Below are 17533 nucleotides of genomic sequence, written 5' to 3'. Positions count from 1 at the left end.
GTGCCGTGGTCGTTCTATAGTTTGGTACCGATCCAATCATTTGGTTTTATTAGAAGTCCACCACTAGCCATTAATACCACATATCCCGTTTTCCCCTCCCCAGTTTGTAGCATTTTGTGTACCAAATACGGGCTAGAATTGATTTTACAATTCTGGTTCTGAGTTATCAATGTATATCCATGGTATTGCCCCTGTTTATCTTCAAAGCTTAGTTCAGGAGTACAAAACAACCAGGAATCTGTGATCTTCAAATAAATCCCTTCTGACTCCCCCAGTTATCAAAACCAAGTTGTACGGTTCCCGCTCTTTCCAATATGCAGCAGTTCAGTTATGGAACAGTCTAACAGAGGTTGTTAAATAAAATAGTGTTAAAGCGCTTTATAAATGCACTTTAAGTTCAGTTAAGTTAAATTAAGTTGTCAAAAATGCTGAAACATCATAATAATTCAAAACCCGGTTAAAAACATAGCTGTTTACTTTGTACGATAACTGTTGGTTTCCTTTTACAGCGCATAGGGACCACCCACGGTGATATGCGCTATATAATAATGGTTTTATTATGTTATTATTGTACCGTAAAAAGAATCAGAATTTACACCAAAGCGTGTATAAATAACACTTTCTTGTGTATAAATTTTTGAGGAATGATCAATTTTTTTTCATTCATTTTTTTCTAATAAGAGGGAGAGAGGTGTATGTTAAATGTTTTGTTGAACTTTTGAGTGTCATTTTGTTTGTTTTGTAAAAAATCACCAATTCCGGACAACTTCTGTTTGACTCATCCTGTATTACTGCGTATTTTCTTGTGACAGTCACGTGTAGCGGAGATGAGTTTCTATGCGACACTGGCATTCAGTGTATATCGAACAATACGAGATGTGATGGTCTGCCCAACTGCGATGACTATTCCGATGAGATAGGGTGCAGTGGTGAGTTAATAACGGATTCCATAATAACGGACTGTAGTTGGGAGACTTTTGGGACGCTTGGTGGCAGCAGACCTACCAGGAAAAACCCATCGTTCTCAGTAATATGCGCATGCTCAGAACTACGTAAACAACGGAAATTTACCTGGTAAGTCTGCTGCCACCTAGCGTTCCAAAGTCTCCCATTGGGGCCAAGTCCGAGCAGCTACCACTTGTCAAAATTCCATGATTGCCTGTAGACGCATGCAATACATCCTAGGTACTAGGCAAAACTGTCGAAAATGTACTTTTTTAGTCTTATTTTGTTGTTCCTAATTGCATCGTCCTGTTCGAACCCAACCCATAGATATGTGCCAACCCACGGAGTTTGCGTGTAAGCAAAATACTGTGAAGGAGTTTTGGCTGTGTTCCTCTCCAATCATCATTTGTGATGGCATGAAGCAATGCGACAATCTGCAGGATGAAATTGGTTGTGGTGAGTGATTTATGGTTCGGGTTAAGTTCATAGGGTTATAGGGTTCGTCTACTAGGTAGTACCGTATTTTCCTGCGGATAAGACGCTCGGCGGACAAGGCGCAGGACGCTAAAATGACCAAAAATTTTTCAAACGTCAGCAGACAAGGCGCACCGCCGCACAAGGCGCACGTTTAACCGCAAACAAAAGAACACCTGGCGCCACCCGGTGTCGGTACATTGACACAAAAACGTAATTTGTTGCCTTTGAGAACCTACGTATACCGACCTTTATCAAATCAGCCAACGCTGTATATTGTAAATAACATAAAGTTCGGCCCAATCAGCGGGCAGAAACCCTGGTCCACGCACTGTCTGAAGTTAATTTTATTTGCAACATGAACACAATGCCTCCCTGGACACATCCGACGTCCCCACAAACTACGAGGATCTTTGCTGATACAGATACATTGCAACGACAGACGGACGTAGCGTGTGGGTGTAGTAATGTATCCTCCGACCGGGATGTCGCTGCATGCACATTAATATGCACATGTACACAGTGGATTGCGCTGCTCAATCTCGAGATTGCACAACAGATGTTGGAGACCATGTGGGCACCGTATTGAACGATGTTCGCCGACGGGTTGCGCTAAGCCGTCGCATTTGCGCTGCCTGGAAATGCGCCAAAATTCCCACGTGACTGTGCGGATCCCAAGCATGCCCAGACATAGCCTGAACGTATGCAGTCAAATTCCATTGCGGACTTGAGAGCAGTGACTATTGGGCATCTATATCACTGCACGTTCATTGTATCCAAAGGGAATCACTGGATCTAGCGGCAGGGACCTTCCGGATAAAGACAGGGGCGCAGTCTAGCCCAGACACGTCGAGTCTTGTCTCAATGCGTTTATTGCTGGTTCACGTAATTTTTACCAATAGAGGGCGTTTAACCTCACGCTATTACAATGTTCCAAAACGCCCTCTAGCGTTCAATGTTTCTTGTATTTATTGTCACACTCACAGTAACAACGACTATAGGCGTGATATCTGCTTTTGTGTTGCGTGATTAAATTTACAGACCTTGGAACGGTTGCGTTTTGGGCTAATTTTCTGTGTCGTTTTGAGAGATTTTCGAGTCTGAACTTGGACATCGTTGATTTTACAGGCAAGTTTCATGCAAGGGCAACCATGATTTTAACAACCGTTCCTACCCGAAGTTTTGAAGCAATAAAATAAAATAAACCCTCAAAGTTTACCACACAATAGCGGTTGGGTGAATGACGTTTGTATGAAGTTATTGACTATCAATCGTTTTCGGAACGAATACCCGGCCACACAGAAAAACGTTTGTACACTGCCGACGTCTGTTGGACCGAAAGCTAGATGCATTGCGGCATTAATGGAATGAAAGCACGGTCATGGGGAATAAACACGTTGCAGCATTGTTGGAATAATTGGACCGTCTGGGGGATTGCGGCATTGTTCGAACGAAAATACGGTCCCAGTGTCTGAATAGCCTTGTTCGACCGCATTATTGAGTAAGGATTCTTCACACAAAGATCGTTGATTTGAACTGGACATGAAGGTATTTTTTATTTCACGCAGTGATCATAAAAAAAAAATCAATCGTCAGCAGACAAGGCGCACCGTAAGATAAGACGCATCGATGTTTTTGGGGTCTAAAAAGTCAGATAAGACGCGTCTTATCCGCAGGAAAATACGGTACGTTCTTCCAGACCTGCATCATGTCTGGTCGGGAGCTATGTAAAAAGTTATGGAAGCGGTTTGGATTTATAGCTCACTCGCCATCTCCTTAAACATGTTAAAAGGGGAGTATATTGGACGATTGTCAAAGGATTATTGACTCTGGGAATTAATCCCAGCTTAAGGTTGTGTATATTGTTTGGTTCCTGAAGGAAGGCCACGGTTATGGACTCGACAACAATGGCCCAAAAGGGAACAGCTTCAAGCTGGGCCAGTACACCCGGTTGCTCACCTGGGCCCAATATCATAGAGCTGCTTAAGCAAAAATTTTTGCTTAAGCAAAAAATTAATTGCTTAGTAAAATCAGATTACCAGCCAAGACTCCACTCAATTGTTATGCTAAGTAAACAACAGCTAAATACTAGTCATAAGCAATGTATATGGCATGACATTTTGGCCAGTAACATGTGTAAAATAAGCGAGCTATTTTCGTGCTTAAGCAAATTTTTTGCTTAAGCAGCTCTATGAAATTGGCCCCTGGTTTTAGAAATCCAGGTGGGATACAGAGGGGCGTATTTGTTTTTACCGTGGAAGAAAATATCTCACGCCATAAGCATGATATTGGGTCATTGAGCATTGAGTAAGAGTCTATTAATTTGACAATTTTTTTCTTTCTAGCCCCATCATGTGGGAGTCACGTCATTCATCTACAACAAGATCAAACCCATCAGCTGCTATCTCCAAACGCTCCAGCTTCATATGCTAATAACACCAAATGCATCTGGTTCATCACGGCGCCTCAAGGAACTGCAGTTTTAATCCAAACCGTGAAATTTAACATCTACGATGCTGTTCTAATGGTTGGAAATGGTCGACTGGTCGACCAGACTCGTATTATTTGGGAAAGGACAGGAGGGACAGCACCCCTAACTGCTTCATCAGAGGGGAACGAAGTCTGGGCGACCTTGGAGGTTAAACGAAATTATCTTCTCGATGATGCTTACTTCATTCTGGAATTATCTGTACTTGATCAGTTAGGTAAGATGGTCTACGACGCGAACATTTTTCAGTAGACTCTGCTTAATGTTTAAGTAATGCTTGGTAATGCTTGGTAATGTCTGGTAATTCTTGCCTTTTTAAGGGGGAAAATGGCAATCCCGAAACCCCTGGAGGTAACGATCTGATCGACTGCAAGATTTTATTTTTGAAAGTACCACTAGAAATTATAACGTTTTTGTTTAATTTTATTTTTGAATTACAGTTTCAGAAGCTGCAATTATTAAGGCACTGGTGGACACCTTTGGTAACTTTCAAAAACCAGTATTCTCACTTGGTGTATCCCTTCAAATGCATAAAATAACAAATCTGTGAAACTTCGACTGAATTGGTCATCGAAGCTGCACAAAAATAATGAAAGAAGATACCTTTGTTCAACAAATTTGTGTGCTGTCAGATATAAAAGGCTTCAAAGCAAAGTCTTTTAATATTTGAGTGAGAAACTACCTCGTCTCAAAAACTACGACAGTTCAGATCAGAGGAGGGCGTTTCTCACAATGTTTTATATTACCAATAGCACTCCCATTGCTCGCGCTACCAATTGTTTTTAGTAATTACCAATGGGAGACTTTGGAACGCTAGGTGGCAGCAGACTTACCAGGTAAATTTCCATTGTTTACGTAGTTCTGAGCCTGCGCACATTACCGAGAACAATGGATTTTACCTGGTAAGTCTGCTGCCACCAAGCGTCCCAAAAGTCTCATATAGTGTCCATCCATGCACTGCCTTTTAACGTATGAAATAAATCCCAGAAGTTTGTACCGTGTCTTTCAAAATAATTGAAAGACTTTGTCTGTTGTTTTCACCATGCAGTGAACTGTTCTGGTGAATACGAAGTCGCATGTAGGAGCGGGTACCAGTGTATCAACGAATCTAATGTATGTGATGGCATCTTTCATTGCTGGGATAAATCTGATGAGCTATCATGTGGTACGTAGTCCTATGATGTACATAAATGTGACAAAGAGAGTGGCCTTATTGAGCGGAGCAGTGTATAGACCATAGAGCTATACATATATAGCTCTATGGTATAGACCTTTCTTTTGCAACATCACAGCCCGAGTTTTTGCCAGCCGAGGTTAGAAAACTATGGAAAGCCATAAATGCAAAACAAAAAACAAATGGCCACAGTTTTGTAACAATATCACACAACTTTTCGAAAAGAGTGTTGAATTTTAACAGAATCAAATCAATCAGTTATGGGAGGTATTTTATTTAATTAAAAGATTGCAGAAATGTTTTGCTAACATTTGATCGTCCATGCGCTGTTTGTTAATCGACAATGGTGAAGGTCTGTAGGGAGAGTTTCGACATACGTAGAGAAACAAGTTTTCTTGGGTCACGCGGTTATATGCTGATTGCCGTTTCAGTCCAAATGTAGCACAGCCATTCCATTGTGACTCGCGTGACAATCTCACTGGTTTTTCAACTTTTGAAAGATCTATACTCCAAAATATAAAACGTGGCTCTCATATAACTCAATTTATATAAACTTAGTAAAGAGCCCTATAATAAAAAACAAAAAACGAACACAAATTGTGTGGGTATCATGTTTTTATAGGTGTTCCAAAAATGTGACTCGCGTGACTGCCAAAAAATGAAAGGTCTTGTATCCCTGTATGCCGTTGCCCATTCTTGAGAACTCAGAGAAACTTTTTAGTCCCGGGTCACTTTTTTTTTAAGTACAAGAGAAGCACTATACTTTACAATAAAAAGTACAAAATAAAAATTTTTAAAAAATTGAAAATTTGTTAAATGCAATGTGACTCGCGTGACAGAAGTTTGTGACTCGCGTGACAAGTGAGAAAATATACAATAGCTAAACAGGATACTGCATAACAAGAACAATTTATTTCATTCAGAACACTTAGAACTTGAAATTGAATCTTTTCATCAAAGGAAGAAACACCTGAAGCAACATTTAAAGGAAAATTAAGAATCTGAAGAGGCTCTGACTTAAACATGGTAATGTTGGGACGGTTCTGAAAAGAATTGGTGGTTCAACAACACTGTCTGGTCAAAACGTTGAGTTGTGAAACCACCAGTTCTTTTCAGAACCACTCAAACTCATAGAGAGAACCCTTACTAGAAATTATTATATTGTTTTGTGATTGGGGGAAGGACTTTTTTCTCACTACGCTTGGCAGAGTAGGTTGATAAGAAACAACCAATTTTGGTGTCAAGTTCTAATGGCATTAGACTGTGTTAGGCTGAGTACATGTACATCTGTTAAGTAATTTCTTTATTGATGCCCCTCTCCAAATCTAACTTCAGAATACTGTCTTAAAATACCCAGTTTCATCAAATATTTTTGTTCGTTCTTGTTTTAAGTTTATCATTCCTTGTATTATTTAAATTATGCAGATGTGAATACATTGTACAGTGCAGTATGCAGTGTACACATGGTACATGTAGTTCAACATGATCTGCTGACAGTGTGCCAAGTCATAATTGTACACTGTAATAATTCCTTTTTCTAACATAAATTTATAAATTCAGGGGCATAGTAGTATGTTCCAGTGGGCTGGGGTGCTTTTTTAACATTCCATGTAGACATCATCCCCAGAATACTTTGGTAGCTTTTGCCAACCATGTGCATTAAGTGCATTTGCCGTGACTCGTGTGACAAACTCGAGGGTGTTTTTTTTAAAAAGTAGAATGCCTAGGTAAAAAAAAATTAATAAATTCTTGAAAGACCCTTTGAAAAGACCACTATTATGAGAGAGAAGAAAAAAAATGTTGAGGGTCTATAACAGAAAAAATACTATAATAATTTTTTTTGTGACTCGCGTGACAGTAAAACGAGGGTAAAAATTAACTTAAATTTTTCAAAAGTCAATAGTTCAATAAGGTATATTTAATTTTGGCTGTCCTTACTAATGACTCTTTGTTGTTTATACATATTGATTAAATCTGAACACCTATTTCATGATTTTTTTTTCAAAACCTGAATTTCAAGGATTTTTCAGACTTCAGTGTACACTTTTTACCCTTTACTCCCAAGGCTGTCACAAAAACAATAAAGAATATTTTTATAAAGTCTTTTTAGAAATAGAAGCACTAGGTGTTCTTGTTTCAAAATAAATGTAAAAACTTCACTGATAACCATTTTAATTATTACTATGAAGCGCAAATACCATGGAATGGCTGACCACATGCAACCCAGCGGGCAGACTAGTCTGGAACCCATGTGTGTGGACCCATATATGTGTTTTTGAAACAAAATGGCTCATAATACCAAGTTGTTACAGGTATTTCATTATACAGCTCTACACATGAGCTTTTGGAAGTGATTAATATATATATTCTGTTAACAGAGATAGCATCTTCACAGAACCCAACTGAGACCTGAAAGCTCTTTTGACGCACATGCCAAACCACGTTTATATTATCAGACCTATTGCATGCATTCTCCACCATCTTTGATGTCAAACAAATTGAAAACAGGCCTGTATGCGCTGTGCACGACTCTCGGCCAACGATACCTCGTTCCAAGGTGTGATCGATTTCGCAGTGCCATTTTTTTCTAGCATTTCTTGCTCACTCTACACCTGGAATTGGTTCATTGAAGTGTACCAGAATATGTAACTGTGTGGCTGATCTACCAATACACGCCCGCTCAAGAATGTAACAAAATAAAAGAGAGGCAATTGGTCATAGAGCAACTGGTTCTCTCTCTTTCTTCTTCGATTTTTTCAACCTGTATAGCTCTTGATTTTCGAACAACATTCACCTCGGACAGCGTTCACCTCAAAAGTAGTCACATTATTTGAAGCGAGTTCCGGGTCAGTTCTATCCCCAGGACTTTATTTTTTAGTGCTATTGACACTATTGTAATCCTATATAACTTGTCATGCTGTGTATAAATAGGTCAGTGTGACTCTGGCCTACAGTGTGAAACAACTGAGGACCAAGGCTGTCTTCCGGAGAGGTATATCTGTGATGGAGAATTCCACTGCCTAGACTTTGTTGACGAGATATCATGCTGTAAGTAAAGTATTAATGAACAGAAAATAAACACCCATAAATCTGGTAAAAAAACTGTTTCGGCAGAGAATCAATATGCTATTTATGAGGGTTGTGTCACGCAATACAATTCACAGGCAGCCAGTTTCTTAAAGACCCTGGACACTATTGCAAATTGTCAAAGACCAGTCTTTTAACTTGGTGTACATGTATCTCAACATACATGTATGCATAAAATAACAAACCTGTGAAATTGAACTCAATTAGTCATCGAAGTTGCGAGATAGTAAGGAAAGAAAAAAACCTTGTCACACGAGGTTGTGTGCTTTCAGATGCTTGATTTTGAGACCACAAATCCTAAATCTGAGGTCTCGAAATCAAAATCGCAGAAAATAACTTCTCTCTCGAAAACTACGTTACTTCAGAGGGGCCGTTTCTCACAATGTTTTATATTATCAACCTCTCCCCATTTATACCTGTTTCAAAGTAAGGTTATATGCTGATAATTATTTTGAGTAATAACCAATGGTGTCCACTGCTGTTAAAGGAAAGGCATATTGAATTTTCACACATTTTTTTTTTATGGCAACCAAAACTGAAAACTTACTCGTGCTGCCAAAATGGTTCTGTAGCATGAACTGCAGTTGGATGCCTCTAAATAGCATGTAAAAGTTGCATTACATGTAAGTGAACAGATCTTCTTGGATCACGTCACACACGGCAACTTGCAGGCATCTAGTTCCAGGAAATCTCCTTCAAGGAAAGGCCATCACATTTTATTGTTTCCTCAAATGTTCTTGGAGATGGTAAGGCATTTTTTGAAATAATACTCAAGTGCTACCAAAGTGATTCCGTAGCATGAAACGAACGCAGCTGGTTCCTAAAAGTTGCATGTAAAACTTGCCTTAAACTCGATCAAATGTCATCTGTTTGTTTTCTGTAAGATTTATTATGTTTCATGCCTGTAAATCCCTTTCCTAATTCTTTCTTTCTGCAGCAAGTTCATTTTGTGGAAGTGAGAGATATATCAATCTTGAAGACTATCCAGATAGAACGTATAACATTTCATCCCTTGAAACGGGATTTCCACCACAAACTGCCTGTCTCTGGATATTCACCGCAAGGCCCGGATACAGGTGAGCGTCTTTTTTTTCCTCGGAGATATATTTTTAATAATTATTTGCTATTATTAACAGCTTTTTAGTAGAATGCCCCCTTTCCAGCGGTTACAAAACGCTACAACAAGACAAATGAAAACCCCAGAGGAAATGCATTAAAACATATGAGTTGGTTTTTAGATGTTTTTTTTAAACTGGGAAGTCGAAGCCACGCATTTGCTAACGGACGAGGTATTGGGTTTGGGTTTGTACGAGTTAGGGACATGTCATACACATTCAAATCGAAGTCTTAGGGATCAGGAAAAATTGACACGCGAACTGTCTTCTACGTTTTCGTTGGCAAAACCAAAGGGAATGTCCAAACCTCGGGACAACAAACTGAAAGTACTGCTTTAAATGTGGTGTGTTTTTGAACACTTTGTGACACCATCATAGTAAACTCTCACACTTACAAAACAGTACCTTTTTGTATTGATCTGAGAAGGACTTAAGCACGAATCAGTCAAATGTAAAAGGTTCTCACATGTGCGTTGAAACATTAATGATATATAACAAACAGTGTTGTAACTGTGTTCAATGATAACACACATAGAGGAAATTACAATATTTTCAAGATAATGCCTTTCATTGATTGATCTTAAAGCCATTGGACCCTTTCGGTTCAGAAAAAAAAAATAAAAGTTCACAGATTTACAAATAATTTACAGGGTTTACAGAAGGCAATGGTGAAAGACTTCTCCTGAAATATTTTTCCATGAAATGATTTACTTTGTGAGGAAACAGCAAAACAATATAAATTCTCGTTAATGAGAATTACGGATTTATTTTAAACACGTCATGACATGACCGAAAAAAGGGTGGGTTTAATCCGTTGTTTTCTCCCGACTCCGATGACCGACTGAGCCTAAATTTTCACAGGTTTGTTATTTGATGTAGAAGTTGTGGTACACAAAGTGTCTTGGACAACACTGTTAACCTAAAGGGTCCAATGGCTTTAAACATCAAATGGTAGGAGTAGATTTGACTTTACAAAACAACTAGCAACCTGTCTGGAACACGTTGATGACATGATCGATTAGAGATTGGGGTGACACTTTCAGAAGAAGAAAAAAAAAAACTGACACACTTTACACTATGGTACTATTTTCAACAAAACCTTTTCAACATAGTCTGGTTTCGTTTTGTACAATGCCTTTTAGCATCCATTGCTGTAATTGGATATATGCGGAACATGACCAAGATGGTGGTAGCATGATAAAGGTTTATTGCTTTCTCGTATAATAAAGGATTCTTCTAGACGTGAAACACCAGAACGTAATGGATGGCACCATTACGACTGTAGGGAGTGGCGTAGATCCGACAATTAAGTCATCTCAGCTGGGGTCTTTTGGCGGGTATTCACCACCGCTGTCGATCGCCTCCGTTGAAAACTCAATGTGGGTGACTTTCCAAATTGTATTCATTGTAGGAGGGCAAGGAGGACCATTGTGGTATCAAGTAAGGGAGTACGACGACTCCAGTAAGTGTTATTAACGTTGATACTTACAATCACAAGGGAAGGTACACGTTTGGTAATTGTCGAAGACCAGTCTTCTCACTTGATGTATCCCAACATAAGCACAAAATAACAAGCCTGTGAAAATTTCAGCTAAATTGGACATCGAAGATGCGAGAAAATGATATGAGAGAAAAAAACACCCTTGTTGGACGAATTTGTGTGCTTTTAGATAGGAATAAAAGACTTCTGGCAAGAAGTCTTTTATTGTTTTAGTGAGAAATTACCTCTTTCTCAAAATCTATGCTACTTCAGAGGGAGCCGTTTTTTACAATGCATTTAACTATCAAAAGCTCTCCAATGCTCGTTACCAAGTCAGTTTTAAGTTATTATTTGTTTTGAGTAATTACCAAACGTGTACCTTCCCTATGGATCCCTTGCATGATACGTCACTAGTCCCCTTACTAAGGTGAATGAAGAGCTAAAATCTACTAAACGTCTTGAGAAAATAGTTAAAGACTAGCACTTCGATTTCATCCACGATCAGCGGTCACTAACCGCATCGCTGTTTGCAGAATTCGCGAACGGACACTAGTAGCCCGCAGAAATCTCAGTGACGATTCATGAATCCTTTCTCAGATTCAAATGTTTTTGGTTGGAACAAAAATAGCCAAACAATATTCTATCATTGGCTTTTAACTTCCTGAGAAAATAGTAATAAACTGGCAATAAAAAAAAAAATCAAGTTCATCCACGTTGGTACCCATCGCTGTTCATGAACGGTCGCCAGCCCTCAGAAATCTCAGAGACGGTTTCAAAAATTGTTTCCCAGATTAAAGTTTTTGTAGGTGAAAAAAATGGCCAAACCATAATATTTCCATAAAGGGAATCCTTTCTGACTGTCAACAGCTGCAGTACTCACCAAGTATGTTCTTACATGTCTTATGGTCGCTAACCTTTGAGCCAATTCTAACTGTGAATTTCACTGTGAATTTCGTCTATGAAATTCATTGCCAACAACTGTTCTCTCGTATCATTTAAAAACCATCCTTAAACTTATCTTTTTGATCATTCGTTTGAACCGCAATGATTTGCAAGCGACCATAGTCTTTGAATGGTCCTCCAGATACTGTGCGCCCGTATAAGTTTTCTGTAATTTATTATAATTATAAATCTGTGGAGTACTTACCAATTTTTGATCTTAACGTCAAACTAAGGGTATCACACTGTACTAAATACTTAAAATGGGGCCGTTGGCGTTTCTAAATATTATGAACTTTTCTTATTTTAGTCCCCTGTGAGGAAGGAAAGTTTAAGTGTGAGACGTCTAGTCTGTGCATACATGCTCGCTTCCAGTGTGATGGCATCGCTAACTGTGCAGACCTCAGCGATGAGATTGGTTGTGGTAAGGTGTCTCCCAGAATCCATACCCCATTGTCGTCAAAATGTTAGGCTGTTAACGCCCTCTCTTGACTTTGTTCCAATCCCGTGTTGTGCACGTATAGCCTGATTATTTAACATAACACTTTGAGGGTTGTGAATTTAGCCAGATACCTGCCTTGAGCAAGTGTACGGATCTGTGTAAATGTACCTTTGACCTCACATCATTTTAACATGGAGATTTGCATTCAAATTATATTGTATACTTATTGAGCAACGTTACATACATGTACATGTCTTTGCACATTTATACTGTTATAATATGCACGCTGCATGCAGACGACCGAAAGTGCACTACCTCTGACCAAACAAAACATAGATAAGCTTACGTCACTGCCTGTTTGTCCAATGAAATCATTATATCCAATGAAATCTTTTGGTCTGTAATCTTTGGGTCTTTGGCCCTTACAAAATTCTCCCAGGATCCTGCTGGGGATAGAGAAATCCTGGCATAATCCGGGTTAAAGTTTAGGTCATTCGGAAGAACTGCGATTCCTGGCAGGATAAGTCACAGCATGGATCGTGGCGGGATTTTTGTCAAACCGGGAACGTGGTGGGATTTTTCTAATACTGGGAACATGGAAGCAGTCTATGCGCATATAAGAATGCAGAACAATTAGCATGGAATAGTGGGATCCGGGTGGGATTTTGATGGCATCTCGATGAATCCAACCTGAATCCTGGTTAATCCAACTGTAATCTTGGTTAAACCAGTTTCCAAAGCGTAACTATTGATGTTTTTATTAATCATAGATTGATTATCAGTTCACGTTATTCCAACAGATATCTGCAACGGTCAATCAACAATCAATGTTACCGACGACCAAGTTCATATTCTGCAAGCTAACATCGAGGAAGACTCGATCAAATTTCCCAACGGCAAATTGTGTAGTTGGCACATTTTGGCGTCGGTGGGACACCGCATACAACTCACCATTGTTGAACTGGACTTGAATATATTTGGAACAGTTCTCGTTTTCAGCGATGGGACTCGGTTACCAACAGACGGGGACAGCTTCTACCAGGAAAATTTTGGAGGTTCAGCGATAGCTGTAACGTCGAAAACAAACAATGTACTGGTGTTATTATTGCCCACTTCCAGCTCCAGCACTCGGTTTACCGTGGAACTGGAGCAGTTTGAGCCATTGGGTGAGTAGTTTATACAGACCAAAAAGGCCCTATAAATAAGCCCTCTTCTCTCTTACCTCTTCAGTCTCCTGACGATGAGAGCAAGCTAGTAGAAACGTTGATACCAATTTACGAACTGACTATGCAGTGGTACAGTTAATTACAATCCTATAAGCTATAAGCAGTCCCAGTCTATTTCTATTCCATCCTTCGGGTAATTGTTCATAAGCAGTACAGTTCTTTTCAGAACTTAGAAGTCTCCAGAACCCCAAAACAATCTACTCCGCGGTAGTAGAATAAAGCAAGAATTGGTTCTCTAAGACGGGCTCTACGAACAAAATCTACATGGCAAGGTATATAGATAGATTAACACATGGTGTTATTGCAAACCAAATGATACCTCACCGCATGCAATGCCTCAAATCCTATAGACCAAAAAGCCATGTTGAATGGTTTGGATATTCCTTTTGTACACGTAGATCAAGTTTTTGTCCATGACATGAATCCTTATCCTCACTGGGAATGAAGATGTGTGAAATATAAATTACCTGTAGAAGTTCCAGCTTAATGCATTGGTCGTCAAAATTTTTTAATAAAAAAACTAAAATGCTAGAGCCATATTTTTAAGGAGATTTGCGTAAATACAGGTTCATGCTGAAATAATTGGTGTGACATTGTTTCACTCTTTTTTGTAAAACGAACTACAGCACATCAGCAAGTAGTGTTTTATCCTTACTCTATGGTTTCATAAGGGTAGTTTTCAACCATCAATATCTTCAAAGGTGGACATTGTGTCTTGGAAAAAAAAGGAAACAATTAACGATTGTTAAGAACAAGCTATCAAATCGACTGCACTAGTGCTTTGTTGAAATTTACAACTCTTTCTTAAATTTGCCGCAGCAGGTGGGACCAGGTCATTATTGTTTTAGAAATATGACTTGATGACTTGGGCGCCCTCGTTAAGTGGTAAAAAAAAAGTTTCCCAAAACCTACGTAGGTACCTAAAGCGTCTTCACCGTGTTACTGACACTGTAGCTCTCATATGGTGGTTGCGTCATGATGACGTCATTGTCTAAGTCTCACCCAATAAGCAGTTGTTGTAAAGGGCGTAATACTATTGTGTCTCTCTGCGCTTCTGTGATTACAAATATGGGTTTTAGATAAAAAATTCTATTGAACTATGTTCTCTGATGTACGCTTTAATGTGGGAATGAAACAATCTCACACACCACTGGTCTATACGATCAAATACAAGCACGCACCTTATACTCATATAACCTGAAACATAAGTCGAATTCTTTCTTGTTTCAAAACAATTAGGATTAGTGTGAGCATTGACCACATCTTGCCCCCTTTCCCCAACCATATACTGGATTTATTTGACCTTCCATGTATTTAAATGCTGTTTCTTCCTACTTCCTTTTTTTCAGAATGTGGGGAGGGTGATGTTGTCTGTCCGTCTGGCCTGGCTTGCATACCTGAACATGAGGTGTGTGACGGTACACCACAGTGCCCGCTACTAGGCGATGAGGTTGGTTGCGGTAAGTTCTATTGTGTGGGGCAGTGTAAGGCCAGAGTTTTAGAGGTCAAAATGTTGGTGAAGTGGTGTCTTGCCTCCCCTTCCGGCCGCCTCTTGGACCCGGTTCGAATCCCATCGGGGGGCACCGTGTGGATTGTGTTTGCAGTCCCTACTTAACTACGAAGGTTTTCCCTGGAGTTATTTTTCAGGGGCTTTTCGTCCTGTCTCAAAAGCTAAATTTCTTCTTTATCTTCTCTCGTCTCGATCTAAATCCAAATTAGCAGTATGGGGAACTCGGACTGAAAAGTAAAATTGCACTTGACACCATTTCTGGATGGCAACTCTTTTGATTCAACAGTCAACAGTAGATTAGTACAGACAATGGCCATTATTTACACAGTTTGCTTGCCCATGGGAATGCCACGTTACAATTACAAAAGACAAAGCTCCAGTTCACCATCTACAGCCTAACAGTGCTTTTGTACTCTTTGGTGCAAGACACTTTGATAGTATGTTGGCAATAATAAGTGATTTAATTAATCAAGTGGAGGGATCTATGAATTTAGGGTGTGTTGATCAATAATAGTGTAGGACAGCCTATCTCCTCAGGAAAACGCAATTCATGTCTATTCCTTGCTGTTATTTTCCGTCTCCATTTATGTTCTTATATCGTCCTATCATATCTTCTAATGGACCCTTCCCATGAAATATGTAACTGGGGGCGGTTGATAAACGTTTTACAAAGGAAACACGGAATACAATTGTGGTGGGATTTTCAACAGGATTTTGTCATCACACAGGCAGGTTTTTGTTCTCGTTTAAGAAAAAACAAATATTATTTAGAATATTTTACAAACGATCTTTCTTTTAAAAAATTCCTTTTTTTTTTTCTCTTAAATATTTATATGTCGGCCTATAAGCCGCCCGGAGAATAAACCGCAGGAGTTCAAAAAAATATCAAAATCAACGTATAAAGCGCGGTTTATAATCCGAAAATTATGGTAAATTGCACATAGCGCGTGGACACTAACGTTTTGGTTGGCAAAATGAGGGAAAATCGCACTGTTTTTTACACTGCTATTGGGTGCGTGACGCACACGCGATTGTGCGACTGCTTCTGTGCACAACTCTATGGTGTTTGCCAACCAACAGGGTCTGTACGCATGCGTGAATGTAATTAGCATACTTCATGGGAAGGGTCCATTGTTTGTGTGGTTGCCACCCAAGTCTTGTTGAACACCGATTGTTCTTCGGGCAGTTTGTCGAGCCCACCTCCATTTATATAGCTTGTTTTATTTTCCTTGTGAATTCAGTTTTCTTTCGTATTTCCATACATGATGACCCTATCATTGGGATCTGGTTTGAAACCTGATATAAATATATTTGAAAAAGCCTTTGAGAAAGACTCTGCTGGGGTCAAAATGTCAGGTCATTAACTAATGTCTGTCAATAAAAGTATATCAAACGGTGTCACATATCCACCCGCCAACAGAGGGCGGTGTTATTCAACATGGCTGATTAAACAGTTGTAACAGCTCAGAAGTCTCCTCGTTCCTCAATCCTTATTTAGGCCACATGCCAACATGGTGGCAGCGGTAAACTACTATACATGAAAATACATAGTAAAGACAGTACTTTTAGACACTTTCTGGCGAAATTCTCTGTCAGGAAATTGAAGTTTGACATCGTTTTTGTGCACCAAATCATACGGAGCCAACACAGCGTTTTGTGTACATCACTACACGTACACACACAGTCACAGACAACGTGCATCACCCGTTCAGTGGCGACCTCAACCCGATCCCGAGCTCCTGCTTACTTGGTAAGCCGTGCAATCTCCTTCATATTTTAACCACAGTGTCTCAACTAAAGTACCGCCATGTCAGAGAACGCAGGATTAAGCCCCAGAATGAACTGGGAAGATGCTGACCAAGCCAACTCAATACAGTTATTTCAGCAGCAGTGTGCCTTATATTTTTCTGTCAAAGATATACCTGTTGACAAGCAAGTTGATCACATTCTATTGTTCATGGGAGCCACAGGCATAAAGATCTACAACTCATGGAGCCTCACAGAGCCCGAGAAAAAAGACCCTACAGTTGTGTGGTCCAAATTCATGGCACAAATTCAGCCCAAAGAGAATTTTCGTGTGGCTAGGCTGTACCTACAGAAGTTTGCTCAACGTGATAGTGAAACAATAGATGATTTTCTCTCTCGACTCAAACTTCATGCCCAAAAGTGTGAGTTCAAGGATGATGCTGAGTTCCAGGACCGGGTCATTGAACAGTTCATAGCGGGTGTGAAGTACACTGAAGTCCAGAAAGATCTCCTCGGCAAGGACAAAACGCTTACAATACAGCAAACCCTTGACCTAGGACGAACACATGAAGCTTCGATCAACCACATGCGTCAGCTTGCCCAAGTCCAACCGACAGCACCACCTGATGCTGCAACAGTTGATGCCATCCGCTCCAAGCGAACATGCCGTAACTGTGGAGGCACACACCCCTTCCGCCCGAGAGACTGTTGCCCGGCATACAACTCAACTTGCCATAAGTGTGGCAAGAAGAACCTCTGGCAAAACGTCTGCCGTTCCACTGGTTCCAATGATAGGCAGCCCAGAACACGTGATAGACCACCCTCTCGTCGTAAGCCCCGTACTCCCTCTAGAGGGCGCAAGAGGCCTAATCCAAAAGTACACTACATCTCTGAGCAAGATTACGAG

General features: G+C 39.9%; 1 protein-coding gene across 1 annotated transcript in view; it reads left to right on the top strand.

Moving 5' to 3' along the window:
• LOC139944825 (uncharacterized) overlaps window positions 1-17533 on the top strand; it is an 80361-nt gene that overhangs the window by 40856 nt on the left and 21972 nt on the right. The window contains exons 6-15 of the mRNA XM_071941943.1: window positions 813-929; window positions 1273-1401; window positions 3765-4124; window positions 4956-5072; window positions 8013-8129; window positions 9106-9244; window positions 10513-10745; window positions 12013-12126; window positions 12945-13310; window positions 14720-14830. Coding sequence (XP_071798044.1) covers window positions 813-929; window positions 1273-1401; window positions 3765-4124; window positions 4956-5072; window positions 8013-8129; window positions 9106-9244; window positions 10513-10745; window positions 12013-12126; window positions 12945-13310; window positions 14720-14830 — 1803 coding nt within the window. The remainder of the gene's footprint in view (window positions 1-812; window positions 930-1272; window positions 1402-3764; window positions 4125-4955; window positions 5073-8012; window positions 8130-9105; window positions 9245-10512; window positions 10746-12012; window positions 12127-12944; window positions 13311-14719; window positions 14831-17533) is intronic.

The sequence above is a fragment of the Asterias amurensis genome, chromosome 12 (genome assembly GCF_032118995.1).
Source record: "Asterias amurensis chromosome 12, ASM3211899v1".
NCBI classification, from domain to species: Eukaryota; Metazoa; Echinodermata; class Asteroidea; order Forcipulatida; family Asteriidae; genus Asterias; species Asterias amurensis.
The sequence above is the reverse complement of the archived record's forward strand: the minus strand, read 5'-3'. Positions and strand labels throughout refer to the sequence as shown.